Genomic DNA, 21,624 nt, shown 5'->3' on the forward strand with positions numbered 1-21,624 from the left:
TTTCAGTCTGTGACTCCCTCTCTCTCTGACCCTCCCCTGCTCACGCTGTCTCTCTCTCTCTCCTAGAAATAAATAAAACATTAAAAAATTTAAAAAAAAAAAAAAGTTGCTTACAACTTGTGTTACTTTCTTTAAAATAACAGGATAATTTTATTTGTTTAGACTTGAAGTTCATGTGACTTTGTTTTCCTTTCCACTACTTTTCCCTTATGTCCCTTTAGGTTTCTGTAGATAAGCTAGATCATTGAAAATCTAGTAGCGTGGGTAAGACAAACCTTGATGCAAGCATATGGTGTGGCCTGATTTTTCTAGCCCCCTGGAAATTCTTGATCATGTAAAAATTATTTTTTCAGTATGCTCAGTGACTAAAAATTTCATAAAATTCCATAAAGCAAACAGATTTCTTCTTCACAGTTTGAATTGTTTTATGTAACGTGATTTGAAAGGAGCTACATCTTCTAGTGTATGTGTGTGTTAGTGTGGTGTGTGTGTGTGTGTGTGTGTGTGTGTGTGTGTGTGTGAAAGAAAAGAAATAGTTATATTGAGTGAAATTGCCGCTCTTATAGTCAGTGACCATCTCCTGGCATAGGATGAACCATTCATGCATATTGAAGCGAGAAGATGGAGGAAGAAACTAACAGATAGCTGGTTCTGTAGAACATAGTCATTCTGTGAGCAAATAAAGTGCAGAAATACATAGAAAGAATCACTTTAGGAAAGAAGAGAGTGGTTCCTTCTTCATATTCCTACCATTTCTGGTTTATTTTTATTTTATTGCTACCCTGTTCCCCTATCAGAGCTCTCAAATACCTCTAAAGTACCTCCCTGCCCTGAGTAGTCTTTCCTGACTCCCCCTGGCAGAATTAATCATGTGTTCTTTTCTGCTTCCTTGTTGACCCTCCTTTATAACCCCTTTCATCGTACTGTGCTGGTCTCTTTATCAATATGGTTGCCCTGTCTACTTAAATCCCTGAGTTCCTTTCTAAGTGCTGAGTACAGGTTTTGAACCAACGCCACTGATATTTCTGTCCTCCCTAAAAACATATTGATATTCAATACAAGCCGAGAGAATCGGTAGTGCTTGCTGCATGTTCCACTTCAGGTCCCGTGTAGGAGAGGAGGGATGGCAGACAAGGAGTGAGCAGGGTGAGGTGGTATTAAAAGATACAATTTGTTCTTGAGGAATTTACAGTCTGGTTGGAGCTAGGAGACCTGCTCACGGCAGTGGGGACTGGGGGGAAATGAAAAAGTCGCTAAGAAGGGGAGACAATTCAGGGTGTCTGACTTTGTGAATCTCTAATAATATTCTAAGGAATTATTTTTGAAACATTTATTACTGGTTAAATCATTTTATGGCTGTTCTTTAGAACTGGTCTGAGCAGTTTCACCAAAATTCTTGCCTTTTGGGTATTATAACTTCAAAATATATTGGTTTTCTTACTGTCTGTTCATTTTCCTTTTTAGAAACATGTTGAGATCATTTGCTCAAGAGAGGCTTTCTTGCTAGGTTTTCCTCTTAATGCTATTTTGGTCGAAATGTGCATGAATAATGCATACAATCCAATAGTGTAGACTGGCAAAACCAATAGATGGTTATGTCATGAAATTGAAGCCAGTTTTAGCATTTCTCAGCAGCTGCAAGGGTGGGTGCTTCTGTCTTTTTAAGTCAAAACTTTCAAAATGCAAAGTGGTAATATAACAATTTTGGTTTTGTTTGGAGGAGAGGAACACAGGAACGGTTATGACCTATTTCAAATAAAGTTTAATCCAGTAAGTACTACAGCTGATATTGGAGAACACGTGATCCCATCTGCACTGACATTTTATGTACAGAAGACACAGGATCTGACCAAGGTGGTCAATGTTATTGGGAAGAAGACGTTCTGTGTACGGTGTTCTTTCCTTCCAGTTTATTTTATTTTTAGATGTTTGTTTATTTTTGAGAGAGACAGAGTGAGAGAGGTGGAGGGGTGAAGAGAGAGGGAGACACAGAATCCAAAGCAGGCTCCAGACTCTGAGCTGTCAGCACAGAGCCCGATTTGGGGCACAAACCGTGAGATCATGACCTGAGTCAAAGTCAGATGCTTAACTGACTGAGCCACCCAGGTTCCACTCTTTCTACAGTTTATTTTTGAAATGACTATTCATTTTTTACCTGGTCTTTACTGTAGTCCACACCTGCCTAGTATTTGGCCATATCAACTATATTCCTAGCACTTAACTTCTCTCTTATTCCCCTCCTCCTTTTTTTTTTTTTTTTGAGAATTAGCCATACTGCCTTGTTCTTGCCCTTTTTCTTGCGATATAACTTTTGGTGTATGCCTTCCTTATCTCCTCAGCAACACTTCATTTCCCTTCACTGCAGTAATCTTGTATTAACTTCTATATTTTGTCTACTGCCCCATACAAAACATATTAATTAGTTGATGTGATAGACAGCAAAATGAGTGCCACAGAGCATGGCTGTTACTTAGCGCCTTCCATATGTAACATGGTAAAACATTCTGGAGAAAATCTGATTAGTGGCAGGAGCTCTCAGTCTCATTTTGTGTTTGTAGCCTGAAAAAAAGATCCAGCATCTTATCTTGTATATGCGTTGTAGGTAAACACTCCTGAATATAATCTGTCCTTAAGGTTTTGGGTTGACCTTCTGGGTTCCTCTTCCATTTTCTAAAATGTTTTTATTGACTAACTTAATGGCTGTCTTGAATACTTCTTGTAAACCACGTGCATTTAGTACTGTCCCTAGCAGTGGGAGGATTTCATGAACCACACCTAAAGGTTGAGTGCCCGCTGTGCACCAGGTGCTTTGTTAAACACAGCAATACCAAGCCAGGTAAGATCCAGTCCCCCAGTCTGGGGGGTTGCTGGCAGGCTAGGGGAAGAGATGAACACCTGGAAAGACCATTTCAGTGTAGTGTAGAAGGCATCCAGCCCGCCAGCCCGCCACAGCTGCTCATTCTCATTCTCATTCCGGAGATCAGAGCTTAGAGTTTGCCTTTCTCAGGAACCATGTTGATGCCATTATCTGTCTCCATTTTGTATGTCTCACAGTTTTGTTTGTTGTTGTTTATTTTATTTTTGAGAGTGAAAGAAAGAGTATGTGCGCAAGCAGAGGGAGGGGAGAGAGAATTCTAAGCAGGACCCGGGGCTCAAACTTAACAAACCGTGAGATCATGTATATGTCTGATGGCTGTCTCCCATCTTTCAACCCACTCTCTCCAAGCCTTGATCCCAGCATTGCTTTGACTGCATCACATCACATCATCTCCATCTCTATACCATCCTCCCTCCACATGTGCCCTCACTTTCTCCTTCGAAGGCTAAATTGCGTGGGGCATCATGTGATCAGTCCCCTGCCTTTCTCTCCCTGCGCTGTATCCAGCTGGCAGAACGCCAGGCCATCCCTCTCCCCCTTCCACCCCCAGTCCCCAAGGGACTAGGTGAGGCTGGAGACACATCCAGGGCCACACCAGTGGGTCTGGCTTTAAGTCCACGGCCACTGACTTGTGTTGGGCCCTTTCGCTGCCCAGTGGTCCCACTCCATTTCTGTGGTCCGTGACTTTCACGTGCTGCTTCATACGTATCTCACCTAAAACTTGTCATACCTCCTCCTCCATTCTTCATCAGCTGGGGACATTATGTCACTGACACACTCCTCCTGTTTTCAGTATCAAAGCCGCCACACCCCAGGATATGTAGTATGTGTGCGTGTTGTTCCTTCTCTGCTTTGCATTGATGAAACTGAAACCTCCCCATTTGTGCCTGGGACTCCACCCCCTCTGACCTACAAAAGGACATCTCTATGTCTCCTCCTCTCTCCCAGGCAATGGCTTGTTTCTTGTTCCCATCAGCTGTCTTGCCTTTAAAATGCTAAATCTTCTAAAAGTGCCTTTGATCTCACTTTACTCTCCTTCCTCACCGTGTTATCTTGAACACCCTCTGTTTATAGGTTTATTCTCACCGTTGCATTCCGTGCTCGATCAGGTCACCACTGGACTACACTCAATTGCCTGTTTGAGTGGTTCTTTCTCAGTTCTCTTGCCCTCTCACTGGCACTGAAAGCTGTTCACAGAACATTTTCGTTACTTGGCTTGCAGAACATCACTCTCATGTGATTTCGTTTCAGTTTCCTGTGCCAGTCCTTTTGCATCCTTCTAGCTTCTGACGTTAGAGTGACTCCGTGGCAGTCAGGGAACCTCTATCCTGTCCACACTTATCTATCAGTCCTTTGTACTCAAAGTATGGCCTGAAGATTAGCATCAGCATCCCCTGGGAGCTTGCTGGAAATTCACAACCTAAGGCTCAGACCTAGCGAATAAGAATCTGCGGGTTTTTTTTTTTTTTTTTTCCCCAATCTGTAGGTGATTCATATGGACATTAAAGCTTGAGCCCTGTTGCCTGACATGGTCTCATCTAGTCTCATGCTTTTAAATATTATCTATATTCTGAGAACTCCATAATTTTGTGTCTCCAGCCTCTGGCTTCCCCCTGAATTCCAAACTCATTTTCTAACTATCCACCTGACGTATTCACGTGAATGTTTAACAATATCTTATAAATATCTTAAAATGTCCCGAACAGAACTCTTGCTTCCTGTTCAAAGCCGGTTCCTTCTGCAGTCTTTTGCATTTTGGTAGGTGGAAGGTCTGTCTTTCCAGGTGCTTTGTCTTTGAACCTTCGAATTATCCATCACACAGTCTCATTTTTGTGTATCACATCCATATTCGGTCCTTCAACAGATCCTGTTAGATGTACCTTCAAACTATACCAGCCTCTGGCCACTCATCATATCCACACTCTTACCACCGAGACCCATGCCCCCACCATCTCTCATCTAGATTATTACAGCAGTTTTCTCACTGTTCTCCCTGCTTGCACCCCTCTCTCCAGTGTTGTGCTAAACACAGCGTTCACAGTGATCATTCTGAAACATGAATCTGTTCACATCAGTCCTCTGCGCAGAACCCTCCAGTGGCTTTGCTTCTTGACTGGAATAAAAACCAGAGTCTTAACCGATCTGGCCTTCTGCCACCATTCTGAAGTCTGCCTCTGTCCTCCTCACTTCTGTCACCCTGACCTCAGTGCTAGTTCTTGAACTTGCTAAGCATGTTCTCCCTTGGGTCTTTGCTTTTCATTATTTCCTCTGCCGGGAACTCTCTTCCCCCAGATATCTACAGTGCTTGCTCCCTCACTTCATTCTTTTGCTCAGAAAGACTTTCACTGTATCAATTTTTATTCCCTCCCCTTTTTTGCCCTTTAAAAACAACCACACCTTTCACATAATAGTCATTTGTTTGTGGATCCCCCACAATTAGGATGTAGCCTCCTCCGTGAGGACAAGATGTTGCTCGGTTCGCTCTTGTATGCCCGGCCCCTGGAATAGTGCTAGATAAAGAAAGAGGCGCTCGGTAAATAGTTGTTGAACAAGTTAGTGAATGAGTACTGCTGGGTGGTATGTCACGAGGGTGACAGAAATTCAGAGGAGAGGCTGCTGACAGCTTGAGAAAGTTGGACAACGCATCACAGTTGAGTAATGTTTTGAAGAGTCAGCAAAGGTTCTCCAGACAGATACGACGGGTAGAAAATGCTTTGTGGAAGAGGATAGCACATGGAGATGTAAAGAAAAATTGTTTACAAAACCTCTTGAAAGAAGGTGTGGCCGAGGCAAGAGTGAACATTTAGAGTGCTGGGAAGATGAAGCCAAGAAAGTCATTTAGGACCAGCTGGTAATGAGTCCTGTGACAAGATTGTGCTGAAGAATTTGAATTTTAGCATACTGGTGGTGGGGAGCCAACAGGCATAATTCTCAGAGACCTCAGATTAGTGTTTTTTATAAAGATTCATATAATTTTTAACATAAGCATTGTGGAATTCTTATAACTGCATTATACTAAGATGGAAATTCGAAGAAGATAAGACCTGGTGTCTACTCAGGAGTGCACGTTCTCGTAGAGTGTTTGTGTTGTAGGAGTAAAGATTGATTCAGGGTCCTTGTGTCCTAGATGAGAGATGACAAGAGTTTGAATAAAAGCAATTGAAGTGAGAACGGAAAGTTTCAGTTCTCTCTTTGTGTTGCTTTAATGAACACATGTCCTCCTGACCTTTGCGGAAGGGTCAGTGGCTTCCTCAAGGAAGCCTGGTTGACTTTCCTGACTTGATCGGATCTCCATTTGTAGGCTCTCTGCACCATTTTCCAGAGCTGAAATTCTGTACGATTTATTTGGTTTCTGTCAGCCTTGCCAGTTGACCAGCTAGTATATTCCACGAGAAAGCCTGCATCCCTGGCACCCAGCATATTCTGGCACCCATTAGGAGTTCACATATTTGAGCAAATGAAATTTTGGGATACAGCTTTAAGGCCAAAATGACTGAACTTGAACACTTGTTGATGTGGCAGATAATGATGTATTTAGGATTTCCATCTCTTTTGGCACCATCTTCTTCCCCCTTCTGCATTCCTTGTCTTGGCTAACCACATCATCATCTTCCCACTGGGAAAACTACACATGCAGAGGTCCCCTTTATCCCTTCCCTCATGCCCCCCCGGCCCCGCCCATACTTGCTGAGGGGACCTTAGTTCACCTCTTCCTCCCTTTGATCTCAGAGAGTGGAAGATGCTTTTCTAACCAGTTTTGCTGCTTCTGGTCTTTGTCTCTGCCAGCCCATTTTTCATCTGACATGTTGTCAGATGTGGGAGGCTGAAAAGCAGTCCCCCACAGATAAGTGTGGCTTCCAATCCTGGGAACCTGTAACTTTTTTTTTTTTTTTTTTTTTTTTTTTTGGTAAAAAGACCTTGGCAAATATGATTACAGATTTTGAGTTGAAGGGATAAGCATGGATTATGTGGGTGGGACCTGACTGCCTTCACAGGTATCCTGTAACAGAAAGATGGAGGGAGATGAGACAGAGGCCAAGGTGATCTGAAGGCCCAGGGATGTGACCGCAGGCCCAGGAGTGCAGGCAGCCTGCAGAGCTGAAAGACATAAGGAATGTATTCTCCCTTTAGTGCACCCAGGGGGACGGTGATCCTGCCAACACTGTGCCTTTGGTCCAGGGAAGGTGATTTTTGATTTCTGGCCTCCGAAATTATAAAGGACTAAATTTTTGTTGTTTTAAGCTACCGTGTTTGTGGTAATTGTTACAGTGGCCACAGGACACTGATAGATCAGTACTGTGTGTAAAATCTAAAACTGACCTCATCACTCCCTGGAAAAACATCCCCTTAACTACAGTTGAGTCCAAACTCTGTGACCTAATTCACTATAAACTTCACCCCTGCTGCCCACATCTTTTCCCTCCAGCCACCCTTCTCTCTAGCTCTGTTAGATATTCTTGGACACACATTTGTTCTTTCAGGCTTTGGAGCTCTTTGCTATTCCCCTGCACACCCATTTTATTCTTTTTCTCGTTAAACTGGTCTTCAGCATTGCAGCTCAGATGTCATCTCTGCTTGGAATGTACCCTGGGTCCCTTATGAGCGACCTCTTCAACTGTCCACAGACGCTTTGTATAAACATTAAGTTTACGTACATGTCTTATTTACCTATATGAACCTATGCACCTTATACGTTGGACTTCGAATACTTGGAGAGCACCAGCCTTGTCTCCTGAATCTTCCTACACTGTTTCAGCAGCTGGTTCTTTACATGGTGTGTGGTAGATACATGGTAAATGTTGATTTATTAAGTTGAAGTCACAAGAAAAGTGTTTTTTTTTTTAAATTTTTTATTATTTCTAGGAGAGAGGGAGACAGCGTGAGCAGGAGAGGGTCAGAGAGAGAGGGAGTCACAGACTGAAACAGGCTCCAGGCTCTGAGCTGGCAGTCACCACAGAGCCCGATGCGGAGCCCGAACCCACGAACCGCGAGATCATGACCTAAGCGAAAGCCGGACGCTTAACCGACTAAGCCACCCAGGCGCCCCAAGTGTGTGTGTGTGTGTTTTTTTTTAATAACAGTAGATTTTTCTGTAACTAGTCTTAGTTTTGTGAGTGAATGCATATGTGACCTTCCTGAAAACAATTTTAAGGATGTCGGCAAGACAAACTAGGAAGCTCTGAATTTAATCGTTCAAAACAGTTACACATAAGATTCCCGGCAGTCCACACACTGTGGCTTATGGAATTCTTCATCTTCAATCACATGTGCAGAGTTTGCAAGTTGTGGAAAACGGGAGTAGATTTAGTTGCTTTGGGACAAGCCACTACTTTTAAGAAACTCTGTCATAAGCAACACTATACCATTTGGCTGATTTTGACCTTGGACATTATTCAGGGAGGATATGTCTGTCTAGAGTGTCTCTCACTCTTAATGCTTGCTGCCAGGGTTCTGTTTTAAGCTTTTGTCACTTCCTTAGTAAATTATTGTAGTACCCTCTTGGCAGCCCCTTCTGGACTCGTTTTGACTTTCAGTTTACAATTTATTTTCAGTGTGGTAGGTTTTACTTTTGTTTGTGTTCTTTATATTTACTATAATTTTTTAAGTTTACATAGTAGTACCCTAAAGCAAAATTAAAATCTGGTACTGATTTTTTGAGCTTGGGTTACCTTGGGTTACTTGGGACATTTTTAGAATATGCCTAGTATGTGGGAAACCAACAGTAAAAGTATTAAGTTGAGCATGTGTATCTCCCGACCATTTCCTGTTACCTTAAGTAACAGGGGAAAGGTTACTTGGATGTTATCCACTGTTGTGCTCCTTTGTACTATTTGTTCACAAGCTCGTTCTCAAAGGTCATATAAAAATAAGTTCATCAGGATAACCTAAGAATTGTTGGCATGTTCACATTGTTAACTTTATGACCTGTTCTTTCAGCCTTTTAATAGAGGTAGAACTCAAAGTAGGGTAGAATTAATGATCCTTTTAATTCTGAAGGTTTTTTTAAGACCACTTTATTGAGGTATGGCTGGCATACAAAGAAGCGTACGTATTTAATGTATGAAAGTTGATGAGAAATGTTGTAAAGTCATGTTAACCCCGTCACAGCCATTGGCTTCCACGCTGTTTGCATGAGAGAGAGGGGATTATGATTGTGAAGTGAAAGAAGATTGTGTCCTAATGTGGACAGAACTTTAAAGGTCTAGGCCTTTAGAGATTTGTCACATTAAAACATTCTATTAATGTGTTATTTTCATTGAGAAAATAATCAGGCACAGTTTCTACTTTAAATGCTCTCCTATAGGCTAAAGAATTTATCTTGTGAAATAGTCTTTTTTTCAAAGTGTTATTCTGACAGTTTTTCTTTAAAATCAAATTCTCAATTAAGCCACCCGAGTCCTTTTGTAACTGTGTGGGTATAAACAAAGGCACAAATATGGACACACTATATTCCCTTTCTTCATTACTCGATGGCACGGATTTTCCTAGTTGCCTATCAGAAGTTCAGTAAATAACTTAAGGCTATTTCATAGATTCCCTTACCCTGTTTTACAGAGGTTGATGAAGTAGTCTGAAAATTTAGGGTGGCTTTGCCTACTACAGAAACACACATGTTTATAAGGGGGAAATTAGAAGGATGGTGAAAGGCTGACTGTGTCTGGAATCTAGCTTGTGTATATTGTTAAAATACTGTCTTTTGCTGCATTTGGAAATATGTCTGTAGAAAAATCAACCAGTTTTGTTTCTGCATTGTTTTTGTTTTTCATTGGTATTGAAGTGGGCTAACAGGACCGGAATATAGTTCATGCATCCAGCATGATAGAGCTTTGGCTTAACAGGTTTTTGTGTGCTTATTTGTTTGGGCTTTATTTTTGTTGTAGTAGAGTATGTATAATATAAAATTTGCCATTTTTACCACTTTTCAGTATGCAGTTCAGTGGCTTTGAGCACACGGAGCACATTCACACTGTTGCACAACCATTACCTACCTGCCCCCACCCGGATTCATTCTCCAAACTGAAACTGAAACTCCCAACTCTACCCATGAAAGACTAACTCCTCTCCCACATGGTTTGTGTTTTTTTTTTTTTTAAAACATGAGGATCATGGCCTTATGCTGTTATAAGAGAGCTCAGTAACTACCACAGAGCAGGCGTTAAGCACTCTCTCCAAGTGCTTTATGCTTTCCACTAAGACATTACTATGTTGCCCATTAACATTGGATGATAGATAAGGTCTAGCTTATTTGATACTTATATGTGTGGGCAAAATTGAAAAACCTGAAGTTTTAAGATTGAGATTGAAGATTTTCAGAAGTGCTAAGATCTATCACCAATATATTACTACTGGGAGATTTGAAAATTACTTCTATGGGCAGGCTTTACCTTGATCCGTAAACTTCTACAGTGGCTCTGGTGTTATTAGGTATTGAGCTAAACGTATTTGAATTTTTTTTTTAATGTTTGTTTTATTTTTTGAGAGAGATAGCAAGCCGGAGAGGGGCCAAAGAGAGAGAGAGGGAGAGAGAAATCCCAAGCAGGCTCCACACTGTCAGCTCAGAGTCCAATGTAGGGCTCGAACTCATGAATTGAGAGATCACGACTTGAGCTGAGACCTGGCGTAAGACATTTAACTGACTGAGGAACCCAGGTGCCACAACATGTTTGAATTTAAATATATCTAGAACTGTGGGTCTCTATATGAAACGATGCTGTCCTAGGGACAGATTGGTGTGACTAATGCTATGAATGCAGTCTATTAAGAATAACTCCCTATTTAGGGGCACCTGGATGGCTCAGTTGTTTGCGTGTTTGACTCGGTTTTAGCTCAGGTCGTGTGGTTCTGGGAGTGAGCCTCCTCATAGGGCCCCCCAGCCTGTTAGCACAGAGCCTGCTTGGAATTCTCTCTCCCTCTCTCTGCCCCTCCCCCTCTCACATGCACACACATGCTCTCTCAAAAGAAGTAAATAAACTTAAATGACTCCCTCTTGCCAATAAAGTAACTATTTCATACTATGTATAATAGACATCTCTCTGTTCATAGTATTAGAAGTAATGAGCTTTTGTTCTTAATTAAGCAGCTAGTTAGTTTTTACCACAGGGGCACTGTAAATCACGTTGTTGATCATGTTCCCTTCTCTACCTTTGACACTAGAATGCTCGGAGAGAAGTTTGTGATTGCCCCCTGGCCAGGTGTACAGACCCTCACGGCATGCATCGGGACACTGCCTCATTCCTTCTTTATTTTATATCCTCATTGCCCCACTGCCTGCCTTTACTGTTTCTTTATCTTACACGCTCAGCTGCACTAGGGACTCCGAAATTCAGATTCATCTCCATACCTGTGGTCACCCTCTACTGCTACTCCTTCCTTATGTCTTCCACTCCCGTCTACCCAGCACCCCATTCCCATCTGTGCTGGGTCCTGCTCTTACCTCTGCTTGGTAAAGTCCTCTCTTGCAACTCTCTCTACCCCTCAACCTTACTTTTGTCCATCATTAGCCATAGTCCTTTCTAGACACCTTGTCCTTTTGGCCTACTGTTCCCATTCAGACTTCTGTTACTGTACCTAAAAAACTTTACTGAACTCAGATGTTCACAAAACAGTCCACCTCTGCTAGACCCTGGGCAGGGACCAGATCTTTCTCTTCTTTGACTCCATACTGCTGCACTTGATAAGGGGAGGAGAGGATTGAATTAACCAGTGTCATATACTGCGAATGAGCCGATAATTCTTTAAGAATTAAAAAATGACCCGTTGGACTTCACATTATTGAGGTAATTGGTGCCCTCAAGGGGAAGGTGGGGATAGCCTGGTTGTATTAGTGAGGGAGGTTGGGAAAAAGGGTTGGGGGAAGGGAGAGGTCGAAGAACCAGGAGAAAGGGAATTAGGAGAGAGGCTGACTGGGAAGGGGCAGAGAGGGAGTCAGGTTGTAGCACTCGCCACAGAGGATCCCTGGGGAGGTAACCCCGGTGGTCCCGTAGTAGGGATGAAGGTAGGAGGTCTTGTATTCACTAAGTTGAAGTCTTGTTTTAGAAAAAGTCTCTTTGCTTCATAGAAGCTCTTAATTGCCTTACCCCTGTGGTGTTTACTGCATATGTCTGCTTTTTGTTAGGAATTTTCTTTTTAGGTGGACAAGTCCCTGTCTTATGATTTATAGTCCTTAAATAGCAAATACATTGTTTTGTTCATAGTGCTGTTTAATAAATGCCTGAGGTTTGTTTTTTTGTTTTTTTGCTTCAGTGCTTTTTGGTCTTCATGACAACTGAATTATAAAGTACTAATGCATCTTAAATAATACTAACCAATTCAGACAAAACTGTTTTGTCTGACTCTTCAAAATCTTGATTTTTTTTTTTTCCATATGAAACAAATTTGAAAATGTAAATGTAGGGGCGCCTGGGTGGCTTAGTCGGTTAAGCGTCCGACTTTCGCTTAGGTCATGATCTCGCGGTTCGTGGGTTCGAGCCTTGCGTCGGGCTCTGTGCTGACAGCTAGCTCAGAGCCTGGAGCCTGCTTTGGATTCTGTGTCTCCCTCTTCTCTCTGACCCTCCCCTGCTCACGCTGTCTCTCTCTCTCTCTCCTAGAAATAAATAAAACATTAAAAAAAAATTTAAGAAAATGTAAATGTGAAAAAAACCACCCTTATTTCACCAAAGACCACTGTCATCATCTTGGGTTCAGGATTTACTCAGGCAACTTCCTCTGAACAACATTCTTCCCTCCACCTGAGTGCTATTTTCCTTTTTTTAAAGATTTACCTGAGGCACCCCCTCTCTTACGTCGTCTTTCCTGATATCCATCGACCTAGACCAGAAACTTGATTCTCTTACCTCACTGTGCCCAACACAGATTTTTGTTATTCTGCTGCTCTCTTCTGTATGTACATCTGAACCAGAAGGGTCTCTCATTAAGAAGGAGTAAAATTATTTTTTTGCTCTGTTTTAGAGTTGCAGAATGGTATCTTGATTATTTTGGTCTTTTGAATTTTGTTAAAAGCATTTTTTTGTTTTATTAAGTTTTCGTAAATGTAATTTTAGCAACTAATTTCATCTGATGGGTGACTGTCCTTTGTTACTGGCTATTCAGGTTGTCTTTAATTTTTTTGAATACAAGGTGGTGACTACCTGACAAAACTGACCATGAAAAATAAGTCTCTTTAAACTTATTAAAATACCTGTTTCTTTGTTACAAGATATATGACTTGAACAAAGTATATTTTCAGAAATTCCAGTAAAATTATATTTACAAAAAATAAAAATATCATAGCTGTTATTTCCTGACATTGAAAGATGTTCTGCAGGTAGCTTAATACCATTCAGAGGGGCCAAAGTTCAGAGGTCAGGATGTGTCGTCCAACCTGCCGTTGTACTTGTCCAATGGTCGTTACTGTGGTGTGTCCTGACTTGTAATGGTTCAACTTGGGGTTTTCCAGCTTTAGGATGGTGTGAGAGCGAGGTGCATTCAGTAGAAACCATACTGCAGATTCTGAATTTGGACCTTTTCTGGGACTAGTGCCGGGCAGCAGCAGTGAGCCTTGGTTCCCAGGCAGCCACAGGACCACGAGGGTAAATAGCCGATACACTGACAAGCATTCTGCACCCACCCATTTTGTTTTCAGTATGACATGCAGTAGATTATATGAGATATTCAACACTTTATCATAAAATAGGCTTTGTGTCAGATGATTTTGCCCAACCGCAGGCTAATGTAAGTGTTCTGAGCATGTTTAAGGTAGGCTAAGCTAAGCTGTGATGTTGAGTAGGTTAGATGTATTAAATGCATTTTTGACTTAATATTTATTATTTATTTGTTTATTTTAGAGGGCACAAGGTGGGAAAGGGGCAGAGGCAAATGGTAGGGGGAGGGGGATGTTAAGTAGGCTCTACTCTCCGTGCAAAGCCCAAGGCAGGGCTTGATCCCACAATCTTGCAGTCATGACCTGAGCTGAAATCAAGAGTCAGACACTCAACCAACTGAGGCACCCAGGCATCCCGTGAATTAATTAATTAATTTAACATTTTATTTTGAGAGAGAGCACACACGCAAGCAGAGGCAAGGCAGAGAGACGGGGAGATAGAGAATCTGAAGCAGGCTCTAAGCTTGGAGCTGTCAGCACAGAGCTGGACGTGGGGCTCTAATTCCTTGAATTATGAGATCATGACGTGATCCAAAGTCGAACACTTAACAAAACCGACTGAGCTACCCAGGTGCCCCAACCTAATATTTTAAACTTGATGAGTTTATTGGGACATAAGCCGAGGAAGATCTGTAACCAACCTAATGTGATAAAAATAAGGTTCCTTGATGTTGGCTAAGTTATAGAATGCAGCAGAGGGAAAAGAGAGTGCTAAAAAATTTGATTTCCTGAACAGTTTAGCTATAATACAAACTAAGCAGATGGTCAGTAAATTTAAAGAAGTTTAAGGAAGTTTGCTTGAATGTGTTTAAGAGTTCTGCCCTAGAGCTGACGATAGTTAAGTGTGTAGTCATCAGCTTAAGGGAAGTTAGAAAGTTACCTTCATCAGCTTAAGAAGGGAAGTTAGAAAGTTACCTTGAATTTATGTTTGAATAGAAATATAGGCACAGTTTAAAGTTTTTTTGTAGATTGCTGCTTTGAGTTGAAGTTTATAGAGCGATAAATGAGTCAGGGGACCTAAGTTCAAATGCTGTTTCACCTAACTCACAAACCATGAGACCATCAGCATACTTGGTAACCCCATAGTCCTGCTTTACTGTCACCAAGGCACCCTGGAAATGCTAAAAGGAGTTGAATAATGTGATCATGCCTGAAAACTATAATGTGTTGTATAAAAATAAGTTGTCTTCATATTCTCAAACAGGCAGATGGCTCTACCCTGAATACATAGCCAATTAGGAACATGGTATTTCTATCCTAAAAATGCCTGCCTGATAATTGGATTGTATATGGACACTTTGAGCTTTAGCTCTTGAGGATTAAAATAATACCATACTAAAAGAAGTATTTTTTGGAGTATTTTAAAATTACCTTTTCTTTTGTGTATGCAGTATCAGAGGTAATTTAAACTTTCCCTGAGTACAGCCACTATAGCTTTTTTCTTATATGTGAATTTTAAAAACTGAATGCCTTTTTTTTTTCTTTTGGTAAGTTACCCTTAAGATGCTTTGAGAGGAAAGATAAAAACAGAAATTTGGGGGAAGGGGAAATTCCTGAATATGATTTCTTGAAGAATTGGATAATCTTTGGAAATCTCTTGTCATGTATAAAATCTGTTTACTTGCAAGTTTATATTAGCCTGTATCTGTTTCATAAGTCCTTAGCCTTATTGGGTGCAGGTTCCTTGAAATCCCTGAGGAGGTGGTTAACGGATGGATTGTTGAAGGACAAAGTAGGCTGCTTAAGTTTCAAAGCCTAATGCATTAAAGGAGATATCCATTGTTACTGCCTCCTTGCACCCAAGTTCAGTTCATTGACTGTGAACCTGCTGTGCCGCAGAGTCCGAGTCTGAGCGGTCCCTGAGCAGACTGGAGGCGGTGACGGCGCGCTCCTCGGAAGAGGAAGGAGAGCACTTGGGCAGGAGAAAACACAGAATGTCAGAGGGAAGCGATTGTGGTGGTGGAGATGCTCTCTCCAATGGCATCAAAAAGCACAGGTAGGACAGCCTTTAACAGTTACCATTGCTGGCTTTTTCCTATAAAATCCTTACGGCTTCATATAGAAAAGCATACGTTCTCTGTTTTTCCCGTTTTGTTGGACACATAACTGCCATTATCAACTCAGAGAAAGGATTTAGCTTAAATACTTTTGTTCATTTGAGAGAAGAACATCACCTGTAACTGTAGGAACAAAGCATAAAAACTTGGTTTTGGCAACCATGGTTTCGGGGAACATAAATCCTTTAGTGACAGTTCAGATGGGCTCTTCAGAATTGTCTATTGCAATTGATGCCGGGCTCCTTTTTCCTCATACATCTTTGATGACTCTGCCTCCCCGTGCTATTTTAGTTTCTCGCCATTTGATCTTGTTGGTTTTAGTGAAAGTGGATGGTAATATTGCCTGCCTGTTGATACAATTCAGTTACATTTAAACAAAGACTTTTATTAAGGCCCAGGGTTTGTTGAACATATCCATTTTACACTGTCTAATAGCATTAGTATCTTTTTATTCCCTTGATGATTTTGTCCTAGAGATTGTCCCAGAGTAATGAGACTCAGCAGACATGGGAGCTCTCCAGTTTCGGCACAAGTGTACAGACGCAGTGACACTTGTGCCTGTTGGTATTCATAAAATATTTTACCAAATTATGGGTTAAAGCTATATCCTGGTGTCATTCTGAAATGCATGTTGGGGGTAAGAAGTTATTAACAGTTAATTTCTACAGATCGGTTGTTTAATACTTACAGGTTGTGTAACTGACTCCATTTCTGTGCCATGATTCTGGTCCTGATTGGTCTCAATTATTCTACCGGGAAAAAAAAATGTACATATCCCTTCTGACTCGTGTGTATTTACCCCAGCCAGCAAAAATGTCTTAGTTTATGCTCCTTTTGAAAACATCCAGTGAATTTCAGGTAATGAACTAACTAAAACCAAAATTTTCTTTAGTTTGGTTAGAGGGTATCTTCTAAACATACTTGTTGATGGTATCTACTCTTGCAGAGTATACGGCCAGCAGTGTCCTTTCTGATTGCCTTCAGCAGTTGCTGTCAACTCCTTTGGGAGTCCGGGGCTAAGAAGTTCTGTGTGGGACATGAAATACCTAACAGGACACCTGGCAGGCCTTCCAGACATACATCATGACAGTCTGGTGATGCAGTTGTTCAAATATCCATCAGAGAGCATCTGTGCTTAGATGCTCCTCTGGTCCTCGGGCTGGAGGCGCTTCTCTGCTGCTTCTCAGAGCCCCAGTAGCCCTTTTGTATGTGCGCTGTCATCATAACAGGATTTTGCACTTGACAGAAATTTATTATACTGTATTCATATATTCTGTGTTGTATCTTAATTAGTCAAACCCAGAATGGTAAAATGAGAATGTGAAGGTGAAATTGTTGAAAAGTGAAATCAGGGCAGGTCACTAGGAAAAACTACAAAGGAATGCAGCTAAGTAGTGACCTCACCAGAAAAGTGGAACTGAGAAACGAGCTGCAACTTCTTAAGCCTGTAAATGTAATAAAAGATTCTTTAGGTATTTAGGAGAAAAGAGGACAGTTTAGGAAATTGTCAGCAGTCAGGTTTGTAGGGAAAACATAACAGTTTCTATTTTGAAAAGTCATTGTTAGGTTTTTTTTTTTCTTTAAATTTATTTCTAGGAGAGAGAGAGAGAGACAGCGTGAGCAGGGGAGGGTCAGAGAGAGAGGGAGTCACAGACTCTGAAACAGGCCCCAGGCTCTGAGCTGGCAGTCAGCACAGAGCCCGACGCGGGGCCCGAACCCACGAACCGCGAGATCATGACCTGAGCGAAAGTCGGACGCTTAACCGACTAAGCCACCCAGGCGCCCCTAGGTTTTTGTTTTTGTTTTTTTTTTTCTTAAGCCTGCCTTTTGTCATGAAGTTCCTCTCTAATCAAATAAAGAGAACCTATGCCACAAATAATTTAAACGTTTCATTTTAGAATAGGAGAGTAAATGTAGTATTCATTGTTACCAAATCCCTCTTTCCTGTGCCCTCAGTTGTGTTGTAAGTAATCTGTGCTTATAATGGGCCATTATTGTGGTAATAGGAAGAATAATTTGAATTAGTAGTAATTTTGGTGATGTTTTTAGAAAAGCGGAAGTAGTTGCTGTTGGAGGATCAGCCCAAAGTGACCCTGAAATTTATCTGCAGTCTTCTATTTTATTTTTTAAGGTCACGTGAAATTAGTATTTGACCTTGTCCTGTATTATATATTTCCTCTTCACTCCACACCACCACTCACCCTCTAGGATGTATATACTTAAATTTAGGGAGGAGGACATGGGAAGAATATGGATTATAAAAATTTTTAAAGTAAGAAATTAATATTTTAAAATGACAAATATAAGTCTTACAATAATTCACATAGAAAGTATTAAATCCTGGCCTAATTTACTGATAAACGAGAACAAGGATTTTCAACTATTTTTGATCTTTAGCCACGGAACCATTTGTGTATCAGAAATTTAGTGTGGAAACTTAAAATCTCAACCATCTTGAGAGATTAATGGGTCTCCCCTCAGCAGGGGCCTCTCTGCTCTTCTCCCCCATCTCTAGCTTCAGTGGGAGTCCCCACATCCACTTCATGTCCTTATCCAACAAAAATATTTAAGCTCTATTTTCTGTAGTACATATTATAAACCATTACAAATTATGTTTCTGCTCCCCAATTTATTACATACAGAGGGGCCTTGGAGGGTGTCTGATAGTGGGAAGCACTCAGTGCAAATGACCTGCTTGAACTCTGTTAATTCCCTTTTTCCTCAAAAGTGGTGATTTGCTTTGCCCTCAACCTCAACCCACTTGTTTTCGTTTTCCACCTAGTCATTGTTTGGTGATGTGAAATCTTCCGGCCCAGAGAAACATAAACTGTAGGGCATATGTCATATTAATTAACCATAAAATAAGGCATGTCAAAGTAATCCGATTTCTTTCTATGATAATAAAAGCATAGATATTATGGACTTTTAATCTGTCCCATTCGATAATTGCCAACAAAACATATATTTTTTTAAATGCTTATTTATTTTTGAGAGATAGACAGGCAAGAGTGTGAGCTTGGGAAGGGCAAAAGGAGAGGGAACCACAGAATCCAAAGCAAGCTCCAGGCTCTGAGTTGTCAGCACAGAGCCCAGTGCAGGACTCTTAACTCGTGAGCCACAAGATTATGGCCTGAGCCGAAGTTGGACATGCAATTGACTAAGCCACCCTGGTGTCCTGCCAACAGAATATTCGTACAGTAACTAAGTAGGCCACTGAAGTCCTCTCTTGAATAAGAACTTTGGCTAAATAAACTGAGTTCTCCTCTCACCATGTAAAGCTTGTGACTGCAAAGTGAAATCTTGAAAAAATGGTTTTTCTGCCATACAAATTCTTGGGAACTTCCGCAATGTCTCGTATTATTATTAGGCCTGGGGAAAAGTATTTTACATGTTTATATTCACTCTGAACCACTGATACGCCCTATGCTCTGCCAGCCAATGAACTGTACTATAGTGCTGTGCATGCTGTGGGCTTTTAGGTTAGTTCTAGGGAAACATCAACAAAATTAGGGTTTTATTGATGACCTATAACCAGAAATATTGCAGCTAGCAAGTACACAAAACAAATGCACCATTTCAATGGCATTTTACTTTTTCTCCAGAAGATAAAGTGTGTTGCTTTGTGGGAAATTGGGCTACACCAAGCTGTAGTCAGGTATATGTTGATAGGGTTTCTAGTCATGTTGGCTGTGTTTCATAGGAGCAGCTCTCTCGGACCTAATTTATGAAATTTATTCAGAGTTCTGATCTTTTAACTTGTTAGCGGTTTGCCCCAAGTTGTTATGTTCTATAAAGATGCTGATATTTATTTCATCATGTCACTGGTTATGGGATAAAAGATACTTAACGCAGAACAGATTAGTTACAATGTGAAACATAGGATCCATGTTACAGTCCTGTAAGTTCTGTTTGTAAATGTTATTTACTTTATTAATAGCATTAGTAGATAAAAAGGAGAAAGACATACAGTCATCCTAATAAAGAAAAAACATTCAATAAAATCGAAGTCATTCCTGATTAATGAATATCTCAGCAAACTATAAACAGAAGAGAGAACTTTAATCTAGTTAGAAACAGGGGCACCTGGGTGGCTCAGTCGGTTGAGTGGCTGACTTCAGCTCAGATCATGATCTCATGTTTTGTGGGTTTGAGCCAACATTGAAGCTGACAGCTCAGAGCCTGGAGCCTGCTTTGGATTCTGTGTCTCCGTCTCTCTCTCTCTGGCCCTCCCTCGCTCACACTCTGTATCTCTCTCTCAAAAAACTAAGTAAACATTAAAAAAAAAGTCACAAGAAACAAATTACTTAATGAAATATGAAAGACAGTACTTATAATATCAGGAATAAGATAAGGATGCCTGTGTCATCTTTGCTATTCAGCATTATTTGGAGGCCATGGTCAGAAATATACCATAGCCATGAAATTTAGAAATAAACAAAACCAGGGATGCCTGAGTGGATCAGTCGGTTAAGTGTCTTACTTCAGCTCAGGTCATGATTTCGCAGTTCATGAGTTCAAGCCCCACGTGGGGCTCTGTGCTAACAGCTCAGAACCTGGAACCTGCTTTGGATTCTGTGTCTCCCTCTCTCGCTGCCCTTCCCCTGCTCGTTGTCTCTCCTGCTCACTCCCTTTCTCTCTCTCTCTCAAAAATAAAATAAACGTTGAAAAAAACTTTTTTAATTAAAAAATATAAAAACCATTAGTATGGACAGGCAAATTGTTGAAGTTGGTAAAGAAGTTTATCAGGGCTGCTTTTATACACAATCAAGTGTTTACATACAGATAAACTAGCTTAGACGGGGCGGGGGGGGCGGATACTGAGAGTATTTATTATAAAGTTACATACCTAGGAATGAATCTTAGCCAAAAATGTAATATTAAACTTACTGAAAGATGTAAAACTTAAGAAAAGGCAAATACATTGTCAGAAAGATGTTTTTGCCAAATTGATCTGCAGATTCAATGTAATTTTAATTAAAATCTCAATGTCCTTTTACTTGGAAGTTGAAACACAGATTCTGAAATATATATTTAAGTCCATAGGGCTTTGAAGAGCCAAGGTACTGCTCAAGAACCAGGTTGAGGAAAAGAAAGGCATTTTCTCTATCAAATGTCCAAACTGATTATAAATCTTTAGTGCAGAATTTTCCTGGAGGTAGATCTGGAGAATGGAATGGAAAGGTCCCAAGACCCGCGGATCTAGGAAACCTGGTATACACAGTAGAGCTAGCATAGCAGATCGGTGAATGGAAGCATGGACTGTCAGGTAAATGGTACTGAGTCACTTAATATGGATCCTCCAAAACAAAAAGGAAATGAGTCCTTATTTCATATACACAAAAATAAATTCTAGGTGAACCAAACACTTAAATGTGGAAGAGCAAAACTTAAAAACTTTTAGAAGGAAATATAAAGTATCTACAGTTTTAAAATAGGGAAGAATTTCTGACAACAGAAATGTGATAGGAACTAAGTTTATATCTGATTCTAATTAATGTGCTTGTATTTATATTGATTGATTCACTTGAGTAAAGCCTACTGTTCTTCAGTAAGTGTGGCTAAGAATCTCAAAGGTTTATTTTGCTGAAATGGCAAGTTAGGACTCCTGATGATCGCTCAGTTTACCCTTTATTTATCCTTTGTGACTTCTTTAGAATTATAACTAGCCAAATAACAACAGTCTTCTGTTCATGAAGTCATACAAAGAATATGCTGTCAAGTTGAAGAGATTGAGAATATAAGCTAAGACAGTATCTTTCCAGAAGTAGGATTATAGTGAGAAAATGTTGTTAGTTGTAAAAATTATTCAACTTTGAATACATCTAATCACTAGAACAAAACCATCTTGGTTTTGGAATCTCCCTGCAGATATGGGACAAATTAACTTGATGAGGTCAGGGCACAGAGTTACTAACCAGTTCCTCCCAGATATCCTCTGGTGCCCTGGGCAGAAAAAAATACTCTTGTCTGTCAGGAAATGTTTGGGGTAATTCCCTGTCATCATGTCATGACCAGGGTCATGTTAGCAGGAGTCCAGATGCATCTTTGAT

General features: G+C 40.7%; 1 protein-coding gene across 7 annotated transcripts in view; it reads left to right on the forward strand.

Annotated features, from left to right (window-relative positions):
• OSBPL1A (oxysterol binding protein like 1A) overlaps positions 1-21,624 on the forward strand; it is a 239,018-nt gene that overhangs the window by 144,124 nt on the left and 73,270 nt on the right. For all 7 annotated transcript variants that reach the window (XM_039217817.1, XM_039217808.1, XM_039217802.1 and 4 more), the window contains one exon: positions 15,357-15,513. In XM_039217817.1, the coding sequence (XP_039073748.1) occupies positions 15,357-15,513 (157 nt within the window). The remainder of the gene's footprint in view (positions 1-15,356; positions 15,514-21,624) is intronic.

Source organism: Hyaena hyaena, unplaced genomic scaffold (genome assembly GCF_003009895.1).
Source record: "Hyaena hyaena isolate Hyena2069 unplaced genomic scaffold, ASM300989v1 scaffold_14, whole genome shotgun sequence".
Classification (NCBI taxonomy): Eukaryota; Metazoa; Chordata; class Mammalia; order Carnivora; family Hyaenidae; genus Hyaena; species Hyaena hyaena.